The 18,728-nt window shown below is 40.6% G+C and overlaps 2 protein-coding genes across 5 annotated transcripts in view; both read left to right on the top strand.

The window, feature by feature from the left end:
• LOC145496768 (voltage-gated inwardly rectifying potassium channel KCNH6-like) overlaps positions 1 to 11,541 on the top strand; it is a 23,345-nt gene extending 11,804 nt beyond the window's left edge. For all 4 annotated transcript variants that reach the window (XM_081476513.1, XM_081476511.1, XM_081476512.1 and 1 more), the window contains 6 exons: positions 2,203 to 2,625; positions 3,530 to 3,908; positions 4,960 to 5,159; positions 6,778 to 7,030; positions 7,827 to 8,035; positions 8,324 to 11,541. In XM_081476513.1, the coding sequence (XP_081332639.1) occupies positions 2,206 to 2,625; positions 3,530 to 3,908; positions 4,960 to 5,159; positions 6,778 to 7,030; positions 7,827 to 8,035; positions 8,324 to 8,791 (1,929 nt within the window). In that variant the 5' untranslated portion in view covers positions 2,203 to 2,205 and the 3' untranslated portion in view covers positions 8,792 to 11,541. The remainder of the gene's footprint in view (positions 1 to 2,202; positions 2,626 to 3,529; positions 3,909 to 4,959; positions 5,160 to 6,777; positions 7,031 to 7,826; positions 8,036 to 8,323) is intronic.
• On the top strand, positions 10,750 to 18,728 carry LOC145497431 (potassium voltage-gated channel unc-103-like). Its single transcript, XM_081477235.1, has 7 exons — positions 10,750 to 10,767; positions 12,224 to 12,661; positions 13,915 to 14,305; positions 16,485 to 16,735; positions 17,122 to 17,377; positions 17,777 to 17,979; positions 18,425 to 18,728. Exons 1-7 carry the CDS (start codon positions 10,750 to 10,752, stop codon positions 18,668 to 18,670), a joined length of 1,803 nt encoding a protein of 600 aa, XP_081333361.1. The 3' UTR covers positions 18,671 to 18,728.

Here is an 18,728-nt window from a genome sequence, read left to right as displayed (position 1 = left end):
TAACCGCCAGGGTGTATTTGAAACTATCAGAGTAGAATTTCTATTAAAACAATATGGATTATTGAGCGCGTTCAATCTCCGATCTTCCTGTAATATATCCCGCAATTCATCAGTTTTAGCTGATTTGGCGTTTAGAGTTTCATTGTAAATGTTGGTGCATCGCAAGCAATGGAAAAAAACCTGTGGCGCATGTCTTGGCGGGAATTATTTTGATTTTAGGAGGTTATTTCGCTGAACGCGTTCTGTGTGTCGTGTGTTGACGAATTGGTCTAGTTTATTCTGATGTCGGGCCATAAAGAAGCCATTTCAAAGACGCAGGTGAACACACTTGATGTTTTTAAAATGTCAGCTGCATTTATCATCATAAGGAATTTGCATTTTCCTCAGCTACAGAAGCGACTAGTGAACAGAAACAAGGATGAACATTGATATGGACGTGTTTGAGATATTATTTTGCCAAAACTCGTATTTGTGGTTGTGAAAAAGATACTTTCTCATCTCAAGTTCTTGGAAAACGGCGCCACTAATTTCATAAGCGCCTTTTAAACTTATTTAAATTTCCTCGTTATTTTTCAGAAGCAATTGTATATATTTTTAAATTTTTCGAAGCTTTAGGGACTGTCTGACTTCCAAAACAGAGTCGACGAAGTTTCGAGATCGAAAAATGCTAATGTTTGTTTTCTTCTTTGACGAAAAAGCGTAAAAACTCAGGTTACTTCTAAAAATAAGAATCAAATTGTCTTTTAATGAGTTAAATACAGGAAGTCAAAGGCCTTAAAAGATATTTGGTTACAAAAAGCCGGACCCGGCATGGTAAAACTCAAGCAATTTTTAGGCGAAAACAAATTAGAATTAACATAAAGAATGATCGCAACAACGCAGTTTTTCAAGTTTATGGGTCGTTTAACATCCTGACAAGTTCCGTAGCCACTCTGTTTTTTTTTGTTTTTTCACAGAAGCAACTCGACTTCGCTTTTGCTTCAGAATAAGTGAAAGCACAAAACACTCAATTTAATGTCAAGTAAAAATAGTTTTATTTGTAAAAGCCTTAAATGCACGCCTATAGTCACGGAACCTAAATTAAATTCGCGTCATTCATTTTACGGTCGAGGCCCCAATGTGAAGCCATTTAGTATTTAAAAGTTGTTGTATTTTCGTGCTTTTGCAAAATCTTGAAACTTTCGTCGGTCAATTTGAAAATCGACGTTTTGTGTGAAAGGGTTCACAGTTCAGCTTTTTGTTGATGAACTTCGTAAGCGTACGTGCAGGCAAATTCCCCTAGATATAATAATTGCACGCCTTTCGGTTCAGATAACTCGAGAACAATTAAAAGCTCAAGGGATGTACAGGAAGACAGTATGCAATCTACATTGTTTGGTCCGGATGATATGATATCTAGCATGTTCTGACCACGAAGCGACACAAGAAAACTATAAATATTGGGAAAGCGATTTAGAATACCAATGTGGAAAGAACTAACCGAAGAGAGGTAAATATACACCTTACTAACCAGGGGAGAGGGCCGTTGGAGAAAAATATCTTGATCCTGGGTCTTTGAGCTCTTGACTGGACGTATCCAGCAGCGAGGTCCATACGGAAAATACCTTACCTTTTAGACCGATACCTTAGACCGATATTCGCCAGGTACGGTCTGGAACAAGCTCGGCAAAGAAAACACTTATTGCACGACTTTGTGATTGACAAAGACCTGCAGAAACGTACCTTTTCGAATACTTGGCTGGATATTGGACCTGAAGTATAGCTTTCTGATTGGCTTATTCTAGTTATTGGTGCTCTCGGGAGTTTTAGTCGTGTTTAAGATATTTACGGTTGGTAACATTATAATGATATTGAAATCTAGAATGTCAGTTACATGTGTTAAAATCCAAGGATGAACACTCTGGAGATAGGTTGTTGTAACCTTTTCATTACATTTTCTTTTTGTTCCTTTATAGTTTTTTTTTTTCAATACTATTATTAATTACAATGACAAATATACTTACAGTACTGACACTACATAATACAGCAACATTACTTACAATACTACTTACAGTACCAACCTTATTTTCAAGTTCACAATGCCACGTGTTATTTGGCACACCGTACCATGCCTTATTGTTATAACACTAATTCTACTTCTTGTTCTACTTACAATTCTAACATAACCTACAATAGTAACATTGATTTTTGTTCTTTTCATAGGTGATGTCCCTCAGCTCAAGCTCAAATCCTCGGCCCAATGCGCCGCTGCATGCCTGTACTATCCGACATGACTCTCTCTTCAAAGCCGTGTGGGACTGGATCGTGCTTGTGTTGGTCATATTCACAGCCATCGAGATTCCTTTCTCAGTGGCGTTTTTAATGCCGCTGCAGGACGAGCACGAGGGCTCAATTGGGTGGAATTTCATTAAAGTTACTCCGCTACTTGTCTTCAATCTCTGGGTAGACCTCATGTTTATTGTGGACATTATAATAAATTTTAGGACGACTTTTATCAAGCCGAACACCGATGAGGTGATAAGTAGCCCTAAGCAAATTGCGCTGCATTATTTGAAGACGTGGTTTGTGGTGGACTTCGTTGCAGCCATACCTTTTGAGTCTATGATCACACCGCGGGTTGACTCGGTAAGTTGTTCAAATGAAGATCTCTCAGTGAAGTACAAATAACGCTGGAAACGAGTAAAAAATATCCAGTGATATTTATACATTTGACAACTTAAGTTTAACACTTTGTATTTTAGAATGATAAACCCCACTACTGACTCGTAAGTCGGTAAATCTTCGTTGATATACCGGACGGGTTCCGATAATTATTGTCCACTCACATCACAGCCCGAACACTAGAACGTTGCTACGTCGGCCTGTTACCATTGTACACACTTCAGATTAGAAAAAAAAATCACGTCCTGCTTTTTTTTGTCGCGTCTCTGATGGGTATTAGTGAAAACGCCGTAAATTGCAAACATTACCTTCGGCACAATGGCTCGAAAACCCTCGAGTAGTTTTAACATAAAGACCCGTAAGTAATTCCGAGGAACTGGACTGGAAAGCCTTTTTGGCTCTGCAATCTAGACTCCCTGAATTACTCTGTTCATTTCGATGGGTAACTGGAATTTTATTGCCGAGGGAAAAAGTTTGGGGTAACAAGGAAAAATGAGAGAAACAGTTGCAAGGAATCTTATGGCATGGGACATAGTTTCTCTCAAATCGTCGGATCTATGACATTGTAATGTGGAAAAGATATTGGGTTATTGCAGTAACGTAGCAAAATATAATTTTGACAAACTTTGGTCTGGAGTTTCTAAAACAAACTGTAGTTGATATGCTTCCCCACACAAACTTGTTCTATTCTACTTGTTCTTTTCTGAACTACTGATTTGGAGTTCCTGTCCAGTTAACGACAAAATCTTCCCTTTGATATAAGAAATTGAAAGTATCACGTGGGTTGAATAAAAGCAGACATTTTTGATAGATTTTTCATTTCTTTTGTAAGTGTTTAATAGAAGAAATCTATTTTGTTTTGAACTAGGCGACAACCTTGTTTGGACTTCTGAAGAGCGCGCGGCTGCTGCGCCTGGTGCGAGTGGCGCGAAAATTGGACCGCTACTCAGAGTACGGGACAGCGGTGGTCATCTTACTGACAGGTCTTTTCACTCTAATCGCTCATTGGCTGGCGTGTATCTGGCACGGGATTGGTAATTCAGAGAATAGAAATGAGTTTGGCTGGATACAAGAGCTGAAGAAAAACTTGAACCTTAATAACAACTCTACAGGTCCAGACATTCAAACTCGATACATTACGGCTCTCTACTTCACTTTGAGTAGTCTCACGAGCGTTGGATTTGGAAATGTCTCCCCAAACACTGACGCAGAGAAAATCTTTTCAGTTTGTGTCATGATAATTGGAGGTAAGTCTCTTTTTCATGTTCGTGTAATAGTTTGCCATGGAACTTGTCGTAGAACGAACGGCCTCGTGTTGAAAAGCCCTCGTGTTGAAAAGCAGATTATTATAGTCAACTACCTGTCTTTATGGGAACTCTTATGTTTTATGAATTTATAAAAACCTGTTGACTATAGTGACACAAACAAGTCACTCTGTTCGTTCACCTTGAAATTAAAAAAATCTCTTCCGTTACCGAGGTGATTTATTGTGTTATTGCATTATGTTCGTGAGCGGTAAACGGAACCGGTACTCGACTAAAACACTTCAAAATCTGTAAAACGGTAAACTCTAAACGGCGCAAAACTCTCTAAAAGGCACAACAACTGCGCACTGGAAACTGTCTAAAACTCTGCCGATAAACGTCCACGCAACTTAAATTCGTAAGCGCAACTAACGTACGCGTAACTTAAATTCAAAATGTTTCGTACGCGTAACTTAAGGAACTTAAGGTGTCTCCATAGCGTAATTAAATATGGTGTTGCGCGCGCAAGTGTTATGTTTTGAATGCTGTTTTTGTATTCGCTTTCACACCCAGTCTTTTCAAACTTATTACATGCAATAGCGTTTTGCTATCATCTCTGTTAAGATTTTGGGCTTTAGTCCAAACAAATGTGTTTTTTACCGTTTGTTTGAGCCACCTTAAATTCAAAGTGTTTCCGTGCGCGCGCGCGCTATTCGCGTGTCACGCCACTTCGGAACTGTCTTCTTAACACATTATGTTATTGGGTAACATACATTAGAGCGGTTTTCAACTGAGTGTCGTATTAAACCAAACCAAAGCTATCACTCTTAGCCAATCACAAAGGACATGGACAATCCAACGAACTAGTCAACGAGTACGAGCCACTCACGATTGGTTTTGATTTAACTTCTCATTGGCATGAAAAAGTGGCCTGAGTGTATTAAACAAACGTGTAGAGATGCAACACCAAAGGAAATTAATGCGAATCACTCTTTACATCCTATTTATAATCCTTATGCTGCTAGACTGAGGAAAATTCATCTTTTTTCCGTAGCTCTGATGTACGCCTCCATATTTGGAAATTTGACTGCTATCATTCAAAGGCTATATTCTCGTACTTCTCGATTTCACCGAGATTTGAGAGTTATCGAGGACTTTGTTAAATTTTACAAAATACCGAAGTCCACTAAAGAGGAGCTGGACGAGTACTTCAGACACGAATGGGCTTATACGAAGGGCGTTGATATGGAAACGGTATGTGTGCACCAGTGGCGAGCGAATTGACATACTTTCGTAGGCTAGGAACTTCGCTTTTTGAGAAATAGGAATTAATAGTTAATATATGGCTAACCTCGTGCATTATAATGAACTGTACCGCATGAAAGTGCCGCTCAATAACTTTCATTTGAATGGTCACACACAAGGGTTTTTGCAAATCATAACAAACGGTACCACATGAAAGTACTACTCAATAGCTTTCGTTTAAATGGTCACGTATTATGGTTTCATTCATATACATTTTTAAGTTTCAAGGCACATATATTGACTAGAGTTAGACTCTGGAACAGATTGAAATATTGTATTCTTTATACCAGGATAAAAGAATGCATTACAGTTACAATTCTGGTAATCTAGGAAGTTGTGACAAAGTCTCGTAACGCAATTACTTGATGCTAGTTACGCCGTTGGGGGAATACTATTTATTGCCGGGTGAACTCTCATATAAAAGTGACGGGGGTGCTCGTCGGGGTTAACATTCGTGTTGTGCTACCCCTTGGGGTGTTAAAATAGAAAATGACCTCCGCGAGAGTTATCGCGCGCGGTACCTCTTAGGATATTGAGCCAAAAATGAAACAGGAATTATTTGTCAGTCAACTGAATTTTATCTGCCTCATTCATAACGACTCATCTTCTAAAATGTTCCATTAGAAATTAGTATATTCTCAGCTCCGACTATTGCATTTCTAGCTCTCTGATTGGCTCAAAAACTCCGACTATGAGCCATTAGTCGGAGTTTTACCTTATATGGAAAACAGTGCGCCAAGTTTAAAAATTTTCCGCTCTGTAAAATTGTTGAAATAAAAATCGGCGGCAAAAACCCGATTAAGAATATACTAAAACAATTATTCCATTCGACCTTGTTGGATATGAAGTGATCATAACCAACTCGCGCTACGCGCTCGTTGGTTATTTATCACTTCATATCCAACGCGGTTTCATGGAATAATTGTTAATTAGCCACTTAAATAGGATATAGATTTATGACAACGTTTTCAAAAATCTTTCCAGGTAGAAGGTAGTCAATGTATCGTCTTTATTGCTATTTTAAAAAATATTGTCATAGTGTCAGTTAATGTGTTGTTTCAGGATTTATACCTCTAAGGGGTAATGTTGAATTGGCACCACGCCCACAAAACGAGATTTTGCTACCATTTAGGGTTTTTTTTGGAAACTTCCGACGAACACCCAATCATATTATATGGAAGTGTCCTCCGCCCCTGGGCAGTGATTTTGCAAAGTGAATACTGTTCTAGAGAACACGCTGATATCACCAGGAGTGTCTTGTTACAAATCACGTCGCTCCTGGGGCCAGAACCGTTTTGTTTACCATGCCATTAATGATTGGAACACTTTACCAGATTTAACAGTTCAAACATTCTAATTTTTAGAGGACTCCTTAAGAGTATCGCTTAATTTTATCTTATAATTTATACATTTTAAACTTTAACTTTGTAAATGTAGAATAGCTAACGTTTTTGAGCTTGTAAATTTAGCTTTTTAAGGAATGCAGGGCCACCCTGAAAACCACGTATGTGACGTGGGCTCCATGTTAAAATATCTTTATTATTGACAGCTCATTTCTTGTCTTTAGGTCCTCAAACGTTTTCCCGAGTCTCTTCAAGCTGATGTCTGCCTTTATTTGCACAAAAATTTATTCACAGAGTGCTTAGCGTTTAAAACTGCTAGCGAGGGCTGTTTACGAGCACTTGCGTTGCGGTTTAAGATTCGACATTATCTTCCGGGTCACTTCATCATTAAACAGGGAGACGAGGTCAAACGTCTTTACTTCATAGCGAAAGGAAATATCGAAGTTGTCAAATTTGACGAGACCATGCTAACATTAGGTTGGTGTTCAAAGTTTTCTTTGATTTTATTCCTCGGCGCCTTGCTTGGACCAGAGCTTACTTTTCACTCCTCCTGAGCTTATTCTGGTTTCTGTAGCGTGACGTGACTATAACAGTGAGCATGACGTGACTATAACAATGAGCATGACGTGACTGTAACAGTGAGCATGACGTGACTATAACACTGAGCATGACGTGACTATAACTGTGTTGTTAGTCAAGTCTCGCTCTCTTCCTCTCTGTATCCGAGTGTGAAGGGAAAACACAAGAACAACAACAACAAATGCAGAAAAACTACAAGGGAAGGAAATACCCGAGAAAACGTCGCAATTTGCACGTGTGCAAATATATTTGTGACAATTAAGACAAACAAATTAGATTCCGGTTTATTTAAACTGATCAAAAGTGGAATTAAACCATTGGTTACTAGGTTTTGTTCTGTTTCCCACGTTTGACACGAGTTACATGTTTTCCCGCGCTAGCCACCAGGTATATATTTTCCCGCGGTTTTATAGTACCGACTACAATTTTTTCCCGCGCTTCGCATCAGGCCTTTATTTTCCCGTGATTTAGTACGGCTGCATATTTTCCCGCGCCTGGCGCCAGTTGTAGGCTTTTAGGACGTTTATTAAGACCATCTGCACTTAGTTTGGTTGACACTAATTGGTTTAATGTGTTATTCGCGTTTGTCAGCGACGGTAATTTGTAGATCATGCTTTCTTATTGTCAATATTTACGATGCATCAATCAGTGCTTCTTTGCACTCAGTCAAAACATTCTTCTACTTGATTGACAGGTAAGGGTGATGTCATCAGTTGCGATTACAGCACAGTACAGAGTATGTACATTCCTAAAGCTAACGCCAGTCTCCGCGTTCAAACTCATGTTGAGATCCATTCAGTGGCCTGGAGCGAGTTAGTTGCGGTACTGAAGGCTTACTCCTCCTTTCGTGAGGAGTTCATCACTCATTTGGAGCTGGCATATAATCTGGGACACGAAGTGGAGGTACGGAAACATAACGCCAACTGCTACTCGTACCACGTGGTTTCATACTAATCAACAAATGCTACCATAAGTGTTTTGAAGGAAGTCTCTTACTCTTTTATAGTCAAACCAAGTGAGGTGTACCCCTCAAGATTTTTTCTTCTTTTTTAAGGTAGATTGTTTCCAAGGTCTACCATGCAAACAACCGCTACTGTGTGGCTACTTTGTTTGCTAGTGTCTATAAATTTAACCTGTATTTTGTTTCTTCTGGAAGTAAATAAATTAAGTTGCTCTGTATTTTCTGCACAGGAAGACGAAATTGTCTTATTTCCAGAAGAAATTCACCCGGGATCTCGAAAATTATCTAACGCCCGATCAACATTCTCTTCACGTCAAGGAGTCGACAAACTCGAACGGTCAGGTTCACCAACATTTATTATTAATGGGCGACTACCACAGGATCAGAACGCTGCCTCTGCCATTGATTTACACTCACGTGCCGCCCGACCGTCTGCGAGTGGAAGCGAGCCAAGAATCCATACGCTTATGCCGTCGATCCATTCCACTCTTCCTTCGTTACACACGAATTTGACTTGTGATCAGGGTCCTTGCACGAACGGGACAGAATTGAAAGTTCTCGAGAAACGGCTAGATAACATAGAGGCGCGACTGGTAGCCATGGAGGAGCGCTTAACAGAAAAATTTGAGACAATTCTGCGTCATTTACGAAGTAAAAGTAGTGGCTCCGCTCCTGAACTCAGAAATACAAATGTCTGACAACGTATTACTTTTGACACAATTTATCGGTTGATCGCGTGTTTTTGTTCACGTGACTTTCATAGGTTCAACAACACGCCTAAATTATATCGAGATGACAACTGTCATGCCATGCTGTAAATAGTGGAAACTTGGTGGTTTTCCGGAATATAAAGCTTGAAAAGCTGACATTTTAGTGACAGTAATTGATGGCACTGTGACAATTTCAATTTTTTTTCAAAAAAAAAGCAATGCGTGAATTAAACAAATGAGCAAAGTACAGAGTCATTGGCAAAAGGTACTTCGTGCTTTGTGGAACGCATTTCGTTAGGGCCTGCGGGATATTCAACTTTGCATCAAATTGACCGGGAAAATTGTTGTTTGTTTATTTTGATGACTTTGTATAAAACATTTTTGAAAAATTCGTGCTGTTTATACTGGAAAGTACTTAAAGTGCTATACATAATTTCAGAAACGTAACTTCCCGCTAACATTAAAGATCTATTGACTTTGTCAAACTACTCAGTAATGCATGTATGTACAAAATGAACCAGTTCTTTGTGCCGGTTTTAAAACTTTACACTCTAACATCAAAACGTTAATATAATTATAACAATTGCATAATGATATGAACAACATTGCAACTTCTAAAGTGGAGAACTTAAACAGTTCTTGAACTGCTGGCATAAGGTGAAGAAATCCACCGTGATTAATTCATAGCAACTACGCTTTTCAGCTTCAGTTTTTGATTTTAAAATCGTGTTGAAGTTGCGATATTGACACTTGTCTAACAGAGCGAATTTCATCCAATTTTTCAAACCAGTTAAGTAAGAATTGTTATTTCTATTTATTTATTCAAGTGTGTTATATCATAAAGCTCATTTGTTATCCTTTGTCACGTGAATAAATGAATAAACTGGTTTCATACGTTTTAAACAAAAGTGATGCTTATTGTTTTGAGCCTTGGGCAGATAAGGACCACGCCCGGTTTTCAGCAACCATTCCGGTCCAATTAACAAGCGTGATTTTCTACATATACCCGCCACCACTGAAATTTTACCGTCAGCCTATAGTTGTGTTTGTTTTAAAATATTTGTTTCAAATATACGGTCTTGAAAGCTTCTACTTTACGACGGAGGCCAGCATAAAATTTTTTTAACCTCTGCAGCAAAATAATCCTTTTTCCCGCCTACTTTCATCCATTGTCTCCGAAGATGTGACGGAGATCGTCCTCGTGGGCTACTCGTGGCCTGCTCACTCTCCTCGGTACATATGGTTTCATTCTCTTCGCTCTAACGTAGATAACAGAAGGGACCTACTCACCATGGCTCTGATAACTCTTGCTTCACGGTAACCTTTCGCGCGCACTTGTCGTCGTGCGCTTGACACGCTCCCATGATTACGCGAACTTAAAATATATTGCGCGATCGCCAAATTCAAACGAACGTTCAAAATTTCTTCTAGGAAAGGAGGGGATACCATAAAAAAAAATTCGGTAAGTTTACTCTTTGAATTAGCTGGTGATCTGTCATTCAACACCGGATTGGCTTCTTTACTGTCAACGGTTATGGTCTAATAAATTCGGACTCTCAGTAAAGCCGTATAAATATAAGCTTACCTATGAAATCTATGAAAGGATCGTTTGGATTTGCGTAAACGAGAAAAGAGAAATTTTACGCGAAATGATTTATCATCTAGAAGATAAGGGCACCCATAACATAAGAAAACTGGCGCAGTTTCAAAATACCTTTAAATGTTAGCTTCTATGGCTGCCCGGTAATGGAAGAAATCATTTTTATGAGGCGACTCATGACGACTAGTTTATGGTTCCACGATGAACTTTTATTCACTCTCCAGTTTGCACACGAAATTTTTCGATTTTCTTTTCGCAAGGCAAGCTTCAGACGTGTAACCTTTGTAATCTGATTTATATTTTATATTCAATTCAAGGTGAAAAGGCGTCCTTAGAGAAAACCATTATGAGGTCTCGACCTATGGTAAGTGTTTTTTTGTTCGCGCTAATTCTTTCTGCGCGTCCTTACTGCGCACGTAAATTCAAACGCCACATCTTGCGTGAGCGCGCGCTAAATGAGCAATGATAGGGCAGATGGCCATTGCTATAGCTTTTCCTGGATTTAACGATCTTGGACGTTTGGTGACCCCTATTTTTCTTTTGATGGATCATTTTCTCTACCGATTTTCTACGTTAACGAAAAAATGAAGAAAATCTATCGACTAGAAGTTTGAATTTTTTGCAAAATGCACCATCGAATTCCGTTTTTTTTAGCTCTCCGTTTATCTGTACGACGGTTTCAAATGCCTCTTGAAGGGTTAAGTTTTGTGAAAAAGTTGGCAACAGTTAGAATTATTTACGCAACAGACCTACTTCTGCAAAATGTGACTAAGATCGTTTGCCTCCGTTGACTCACCATCGATATTTTTAACTATAAACCCCTGTAGACCATGCTGAATTACGTGCGCCAATGTTTCAAAATCAGGGTAGTTATCCACACACTTTATCTCTGAAACGAAGCCGGTGACCCTCATTTTTTGTGCTTTTCTGACACAAGTAACTCATTATCTGACTGCAGTAAACATTTCAAAAAATCTATCGCCTGCAAAATTTTCGCGCGAACGTCCTTAAGCCCCGTCTACACGCACTACGCCGGAGAAATTTGAAAATGCGGCTTTTTTTTCTTCGGTTATGCCTGCCGTCCATACTAATCCGTCACGAAAACAGAGCTTTCCGTAAACGCTCTTTCAAACCACCCTGCTTTGAACCAGAGGATTATTAAATCCTCGGATATTCGTTTTTGTGCTGAAGGAAAACGTTTTGGAATTGGAGATTTTCGAAAACAATGACGTTACGATAATCACGTGATTTCCCTGACCGAGTTTTCCTCAAACACCAATCCAAAATGACCGGTGATTGTTGCGTTTTCAAATTCCTCCGGCGTAGTGTGGACGGAAAACATTTGATGCGTTTTCAGAGTAAAACACCTTCTTCAAATTTCTCTGACGTAGTGTGGACGGAGTTTTAAAGTTTCGAAGGTAACGACTTCCCAAAGTAGCGTGAAAATCCACTCCGGCTGTTGTGAGTACGTTTGTTTGTTGATCCCCAGTCTCCTCCGTAGCGGTGTTTTGAGACGTCACACCCCAGAAACGGCTGCGGAGGACATTAATTAATGGATTTACTCTCACAGTGCCTCTCTTCACTCAGGTGTATAAATGGTTACCGACAAATTAATGCTGGGTGGTAACCCTGCGATGGACTAGCATCCCATCCAGGGGAGAGTGGATATACCCCTAGTTGCTTCACATTACAGAAAACGGGATAAGCTCCGGCTGTATTGGCCACTGGCCTGACGCACATCTTACCTTTAACTTTACACCAAGTTTTATTATTCGCGTTATTGATCACAATTATTGAATTTTTCCCTCTCGACTCCACAGAAGGTATCGGACGTTTTTGCGACAACATCGCAAGCATCCTTTTACGCACCTTTATACAAAGACAAAACCTGCTTGATACGCCATGACTCACTTTTCAAAGCCGTGTGGGACTGGGTCATTCTCGCGTTTGTGATCTACACAACCATTGAGATCCCTTTTGATGTGGCCTTCATTAGACCGACGCAGAACGCTAAGAGCACCGCTCGGTTTGGCGCCTTGGCGGCCCTTTCACCGATTGCTATTGTAAATCTCATTGTAGATCTGTTTTTTATTATTGACATTCCGCTTAACTTTCGGAGCGCTTCTGTGCATAAGCATACCGAGGAGGTCATCAGTGATCCTAAAGAAATCGCTGTTCTCTATCTGAAGTCGTGGTTCATTGTGGACTTTGTGGCAGCTATTCCATTTGAATTCCTCGTCAATCCTCAACATGAAGGGGTAAGTAGACAAGGTGGTGGCCAACCTCGTTCCCAGCGTCTCTCATCTTTTTCGCCCTACCGAGGCGAGAGGAAAAAGACCCTGGGAACAAGGTTGGGTAGTGGCATAATCATACTATGGGACATGGTTTGTCATTTGTCTAGAATAATTTATCAACGAAACCAAGAGAGGATCGAGGTAAGAGATTGAATCACCCATATAGGCCTTATACCTAAGGTAATCCCTCTTAAGTTATTTTTAGGCAGGGTACCCACGTTGCAGTTCTTCCGCGAATGTCACTCGCGCCTTGCGTGGATGTTTTGGCGGAGGAGTTGTTTATGTTTCGCTCCGTTTCGTTTCGTTTCAAAGCGAAGGAAAACCTCAAACGCCGTTGGGATGTGAAATATCAAAGAGGCAAAGGACCTTCGGCCTTCGCTCTGCTTTACTTTGCTTTTTCGAAACTTTAACAGGAGTTTAAGACGGATATCCCCTGAACAAACCATAAAAACTGAATGAACGGCAGAAAAATATGCAGCCAAACGAGTGCAAAGCAAACGAACGCCCGAATACGAACGAACGCAGCCGAACAAACAGATGGTCCAAAATGCTGACAGAAGCTAGCCACCCAAACAGCCAAAGGGAGTTTAAGCAACAACGACAACAACGCCAAAGACACTTTGTATTCAAGCTATTAATATCGCACGAATTTAGATTCTTTCAGTTTGTTCATCACTGTCAGAGATACGACAAACAGAATAACTAAGACAGCGAAAAAAAAGTTCTTAAAATTGACTGCCGTAGCTCACGTCCTCTTGAATACGCAGAAGAACTGGGTACCATGTGTAAAAATAACTTAAGAGGGATTAACTTGGGTAAAAGGACGAACTATGATGAGCCATTTAAATTTACATTGCAAAGTCCTTAGTCATTGCCACGTGATTGAATGAGAGCGGTTTTTAGGGGAGCGTTGCAAAAACACGACCAAAGGAATCGGAAAGGAAACGCATTAGCCAATCTTATCAAACACCAACAGCCAATGAGACCTGAAAGCGAAGACACGTTACCGGCAGCATTTTGCGGTAAGTGGTAAGGTTTGTAAACCAATCGTAAGGCGTACGTAAAGAAGCATAGGGAATCATTTCCAATTCTCTGTCGGCATTCAGTTGAAGCCACTTTACTAGGAATTTTAATACACCTAGCATTTAAGTCAGGAATTTCGCTGACAAAGGTTCGATAATTCTCGCTCTAATCTGTGCTTGTTTCTTCGCTCCCAGGCCACTACCCTTACGGGTTTGCTAAAGACCGCGCGTCTCTTGCGCCTGGTGCGAGTCACGCGAAAAATCGACCGTTATTCCGAGTATGGGTTAGGGGTGATCCTGCTGCTCATGTGCTCTTTCATGATCACTGCTCATTGGCTGGCATGCATATGGCACGCTGTTGGAACTGCAGAGGCACCAGGCGATCATGGCTGGCTGGCGGCTCTAGCAAAGGAAATTAACATGCCAATCAATCAATCACTGCCTACAAGTGGGCCAAGTCTTAAGACAAGATACCTCACTTCGATGTACTTCACCCTGAGCAGTTTAACCAGCGTGGGTTTTGGGAATGTTGCACCGAGTACGAACCACGAGAAAACCTTTTCTATTGTTGTAATGCTTATGGGAGGTGAGTGCAATGACGTCATATTGATATCATTGGCGACGCATGCGCTACAGATGATGACGATGATCCTGGCCATCGATCCAACCGGTCTACCATCCTGCTACCGTTAAATTCGGTTCAAGTAACAGCTCTCGTAAGGTCTCACATGAATGACTTGATACTCTTTGAGAGGACAATAGAACAAACAACAGAAACAATGACCCTCGCCCCAAATAATAACAGCTGCTAACAAACAAAAGAATTACAAGCTTGCGAAAGCTGCTGCACCTCTGTTCATAGGCGTACGAGCTCTGAGGGGGGAGGGGGGTGGGGGTGGGCGAGGGGGGCTGCAGCCCCCAGCTACGGAAATTATGTGATTTTTCGGGCACAACGCTAATGATTCGGGCAACCAAACTTTAGAGGTATCATATGGCTAGCTCCGTGAGCGGGCAAGATGAATCAAATCCTGCGCTGTGGTTGGCTACCCGAGCGGGCAAGATGGAGCTATCTTGCCCGCTCGGGACTACCCGCCGTGTCCCGCCAGAAAAATTTCCGCCAAACCATATAATAAATCTTTTATTGACCAAGCTTGTTCGGTCAAGATGGCTTTATATTGTCCTCGTTCTTTTTTTGCGAGTTTATGGACCTCGACTCCGTCTCGGTCCATAAACACGCAAAAAAAAAAAAGAACTTGGCAAATATCCAGCCATCTTGACCTCACGCTTGGTCAATAACCCATACATATAACAAACTAATGCTGTTGACGTGATTTCCAAAACTCGTAAATAAAGTTTCTAGTTAGTTACTTTTTTTTAGTTCTTTCAATAAGTTTTATAATAATAATAATAATAATAATAATAATAATAATAATAACGGACCTAAATAGAACTATCGATCTTTCTTTATTTGTTAGTTTGCTCCACAGTCTTAGGCCTAGATATCGAATTGAATGTTTTCCATACGTAAAAGTGTTAAATCTAGGTAAATGAAAATCTCTCTGCCGTAAACTATAAGTGTGGCTATTAGTATAAAACATGTTACAAATAGTCCGCGGACACAAATTATGTATAACCTCATACATTAAAATACATATTTCTTGTAGTCTCCTATTATACAATGTTGGTAGATTGGCTTTCTCTAACAGCTGCTGGTAGCTAGACAACTTATTTCTAAAAACAGCACGCAGTCCCCGCTCCTGTACTCTCTCTAATCTGCGAGTGTCCGAGGCTCTGCAAAAATGCCACACAATGTGGCAACTGTGGCAATATGTAAGATGAGGGAGAATAGCTGCTTTATAGAGGTCTAATTTGGTCTCAAGATTTTACCAGATTCAGACTGTTGATAGAGGTATTTCATTATGCAAGCTTTGAATAAAAGTATTTTTGGAATTATAGCAGTTTCATTAGATGTAGGAATTGTGAACGTTTATGTTTATCATGCAATTTGATTACGTTTGTATCCCGATTTCAAGACTCACGCATTCTGGTATCTCGTAATGTTTTCGGGTAAGAAGGTCACCGCCTCACCCCCGCCCCCCCCCCCCACCCCACTAAGTCCGAAGGTGCCTGTACGCCTCTGTTGAGTTCAAAGAACTCGCTACAGAAACGCAATTAGACTTACTGCATGACAAAATTGAACCTTTTTCCAGCGTAAGAGTTAATAGTTCATTCAAGCTTTTAGCTGCGCATCATAGAGTTGTAATGCACGTAGGAAGTTTAGAAAGCGCCCATGAAGCCACCGAGATCAACTCTAGCTTTCTGAGTGGTCTCCAAACATCCGCTTGCATAATAACTCGATGATGTATAGACAGAGGCATGAAGCACTGGCAATAGGCTGTCCACAGACCCTCCATTTTGTCTCGAGTTCGTCGAAATCGTAAGCAAAATATCAACCACAGGGGATTTGAAAAAAACCCCGAACGTAAGAGGGTGGCCCTGTGAAAGGACAAATCTTTTGCGCCCGCTTCTCAGCCGCTTCCGCTGTCAAAGAGAAATAACTCGTAGCAAAAAAAATAAACGCCTGTCGACAGACTCCATTGGCAATGGAAATAAATTTCTCTCGCGAAGCGAAGTTGACTTTGCTCACACCGTAAGCATGTATCATTGGATTCTGATGAGCACTTACGTATAGTGAGTTTGAGAGCGCAACTTTGCTAGCTGTGTAACAAACTGATTTATTCAAACACTCGCTCTCTTCTTCTCAGCCTTGATGTACGCTTCCATATTTGGTAACCTGACGGTGATCATTCAGCGGTTGTACGTAAAAAGTCTCAAGCAGCATGAGGATCTCCGCCTCATCCGGGACTTTGCTCGCTTCTTCAAGATACCTCGGCCTCTTCAAAAAAACCTGGAGGATCATGTGCTCCATGAAAACCTCACCATGAAAGTGTCTGTTATCAACCGCGTGAGTTTCATTGCTAGAAGTTCTTGTCTTTCAACTATCTGTCGTTTGAGTGTTTAAAACTATTAAGAAGGAATTCACCAGAAGTTCTCAAAAAAATCATTTTTCACAACACCAGAAAGTACTGGTGAAATGAAACTGATGACGAATTTTTCCCTGTGTTTGCACAATGTCTCTGAACTTTGAAACGTATTTTCTCTAGTTCCCATGGGAAATTGTTTTCGGTGTTATTTCAGACAACTATTTATATCTTTAGCTTTAAGAAAATGTAAAAAGGACCGTAAAATACCTAAAATTATTCTGGTACAAAGCTTTTGCCCACAAAAAACTGAAATAACTCGATTTCTTACCGGATTTCGTCTTTAACCTCTTTAAAATCAAAAGGATTTTTTAACATTTCTAACTTGGCACTGAAATGATTTTTCTTTTTCATTTCACAGGTGTTAAACCTATTTCCAGGGACCCTACAAAGCGATATCTGTCTTCATATCCATCAAGAACTGTTCAAGATGAATTCCGCTTTCCGCACCGCTGTTCCCAGCTGTCAGCGGTCTCTAGCCACAAAGTTGAAGGTTGAGCATTATTTACCCCGTCAATACGTGATCAAACAGGGAGATGAGGTGGATAAAGTCTTCTTTATCATGAAGGGGATAGTTCATGTTATTGAGCCGGATGGACAAACACTTCTTGCTCTTGGTAGGAGAAAATAATTTCATTTGAAACCCGGCTTGTGCAGGGAGAGAGGTGTTATGCCACTCTCATACGTGCGGGGTGGGGACAGCAAGTGGGGAAAAGACGTAAAATTTAGTTGTTTATAAGTGTTAGCATTTTATTACTTGAGACACATCTTAACCAACATAACTAGGAAATCTCATCACAGGACGTGATATAAACTTGATATATTCCGATAACAACCGCCTCGTTATTACACCTACTTTTCTTTGGGCCTTGGAGTCGTATTAAAGTACCAGACCCCGTTGTTCGAAGGGTGGATAACGATATCCACCAGATAAATCGCTGTCCAGTAGATAAGAAGGAAATCTCTGTCTCGTAGGATATAGCTCTTCTTATATTGATCAAAAACCATTTCTCTAGGGATGGGTGATACAATCTACAGCGAGCACAGGTCCATGGAGAGGAAAGCTCGGGCGGCGGCCAACGTGATTGTACAAATACCAACAGACATTCACTCCATCGAGTGGGACGACCTCACGCCTATTCTCAAAGACTACCCTGTGTTTAGAGAAGAGTTCCTCGCAAGAATGGTGTTTTCCTTCCAAATTGGAGATTATGTCAAGGTGAGTTTTTGATGGGCAGTTGATCTTTACCCTTGCTTTCCGATCCCCTCCCCCCAACCCCTTTTTGGCAAGGAGTGATTGAAGCGCTTGGGCCATAAATCGAAGGGGGAAAAATCTCCGTCCGTAACTTACGCGGAAAGGCTTCAAATTTCTGACGCTCATCGAAAGCAAAATGAGTCAATTGGAAATCGTTGCTAAGTCGTTAGCACGTCTTAATCCGAAATTTAAAGAGAAAGAAAGTTTTAAAGTTTTACTTGCTGTAAAAGTTAAGAACACTAAGCCATAAATCACGAAACATTTGGCAAAAACAACACAGCTTTAAATCTTTAGTGGGCCGTATAGTAGAATACGGCCCTCTAAACTGACCAATCACCGCGCGTGTAGTAACTGAGAGATGATATGAACACGCTTCTGTGAGAGTTAATGCTCAAGTTTGTTCTTTCAGGAGGAAGAAGAAGCTGAATTCGTGGAAGGGTCGCCGAGGCGACTGGAACCTATTCGAGAGGTTTGCCAATCAAGCAGGGAAGAGGATAACGAAAACTCTCTATTTCAGACGCCAGATTTCGACGAAGTGAAAGATTTTGATCAGGAAGAAAACATGAAGCTTATCGAGCGGAGACTCTCCAATATGGAAAAAAAAGTGTCCATCATAATTCCTCTTTTAACGAAAACATTGAAAAATAAAGTTTAGGAAGATATTGCTCGGGGAGAGTAGTGCAGGGAAACACCGGGAGAAAGGAGTGCGAGGG

This window comes from Orbicella franksi, chromosome 9 (assembly GCF_964199315.1).
Source record: "Orbicella franksi chromosome 9, jaOrbFran1.1, whole genome shotgun sequence".
NCBI classification, from domain to species: domain Eukaryota; kingdom Metazoa; phylum Cnidaria; class Anthozoa; order Scleractinia; family Merulinidae; genus Orbicella; species Orbicella franksi.
The sequence above is the reverse complement of the archived record's forward strand: the minus strand, read 5'-3'. Positions and strand labels throughout refer to the sequence as shown.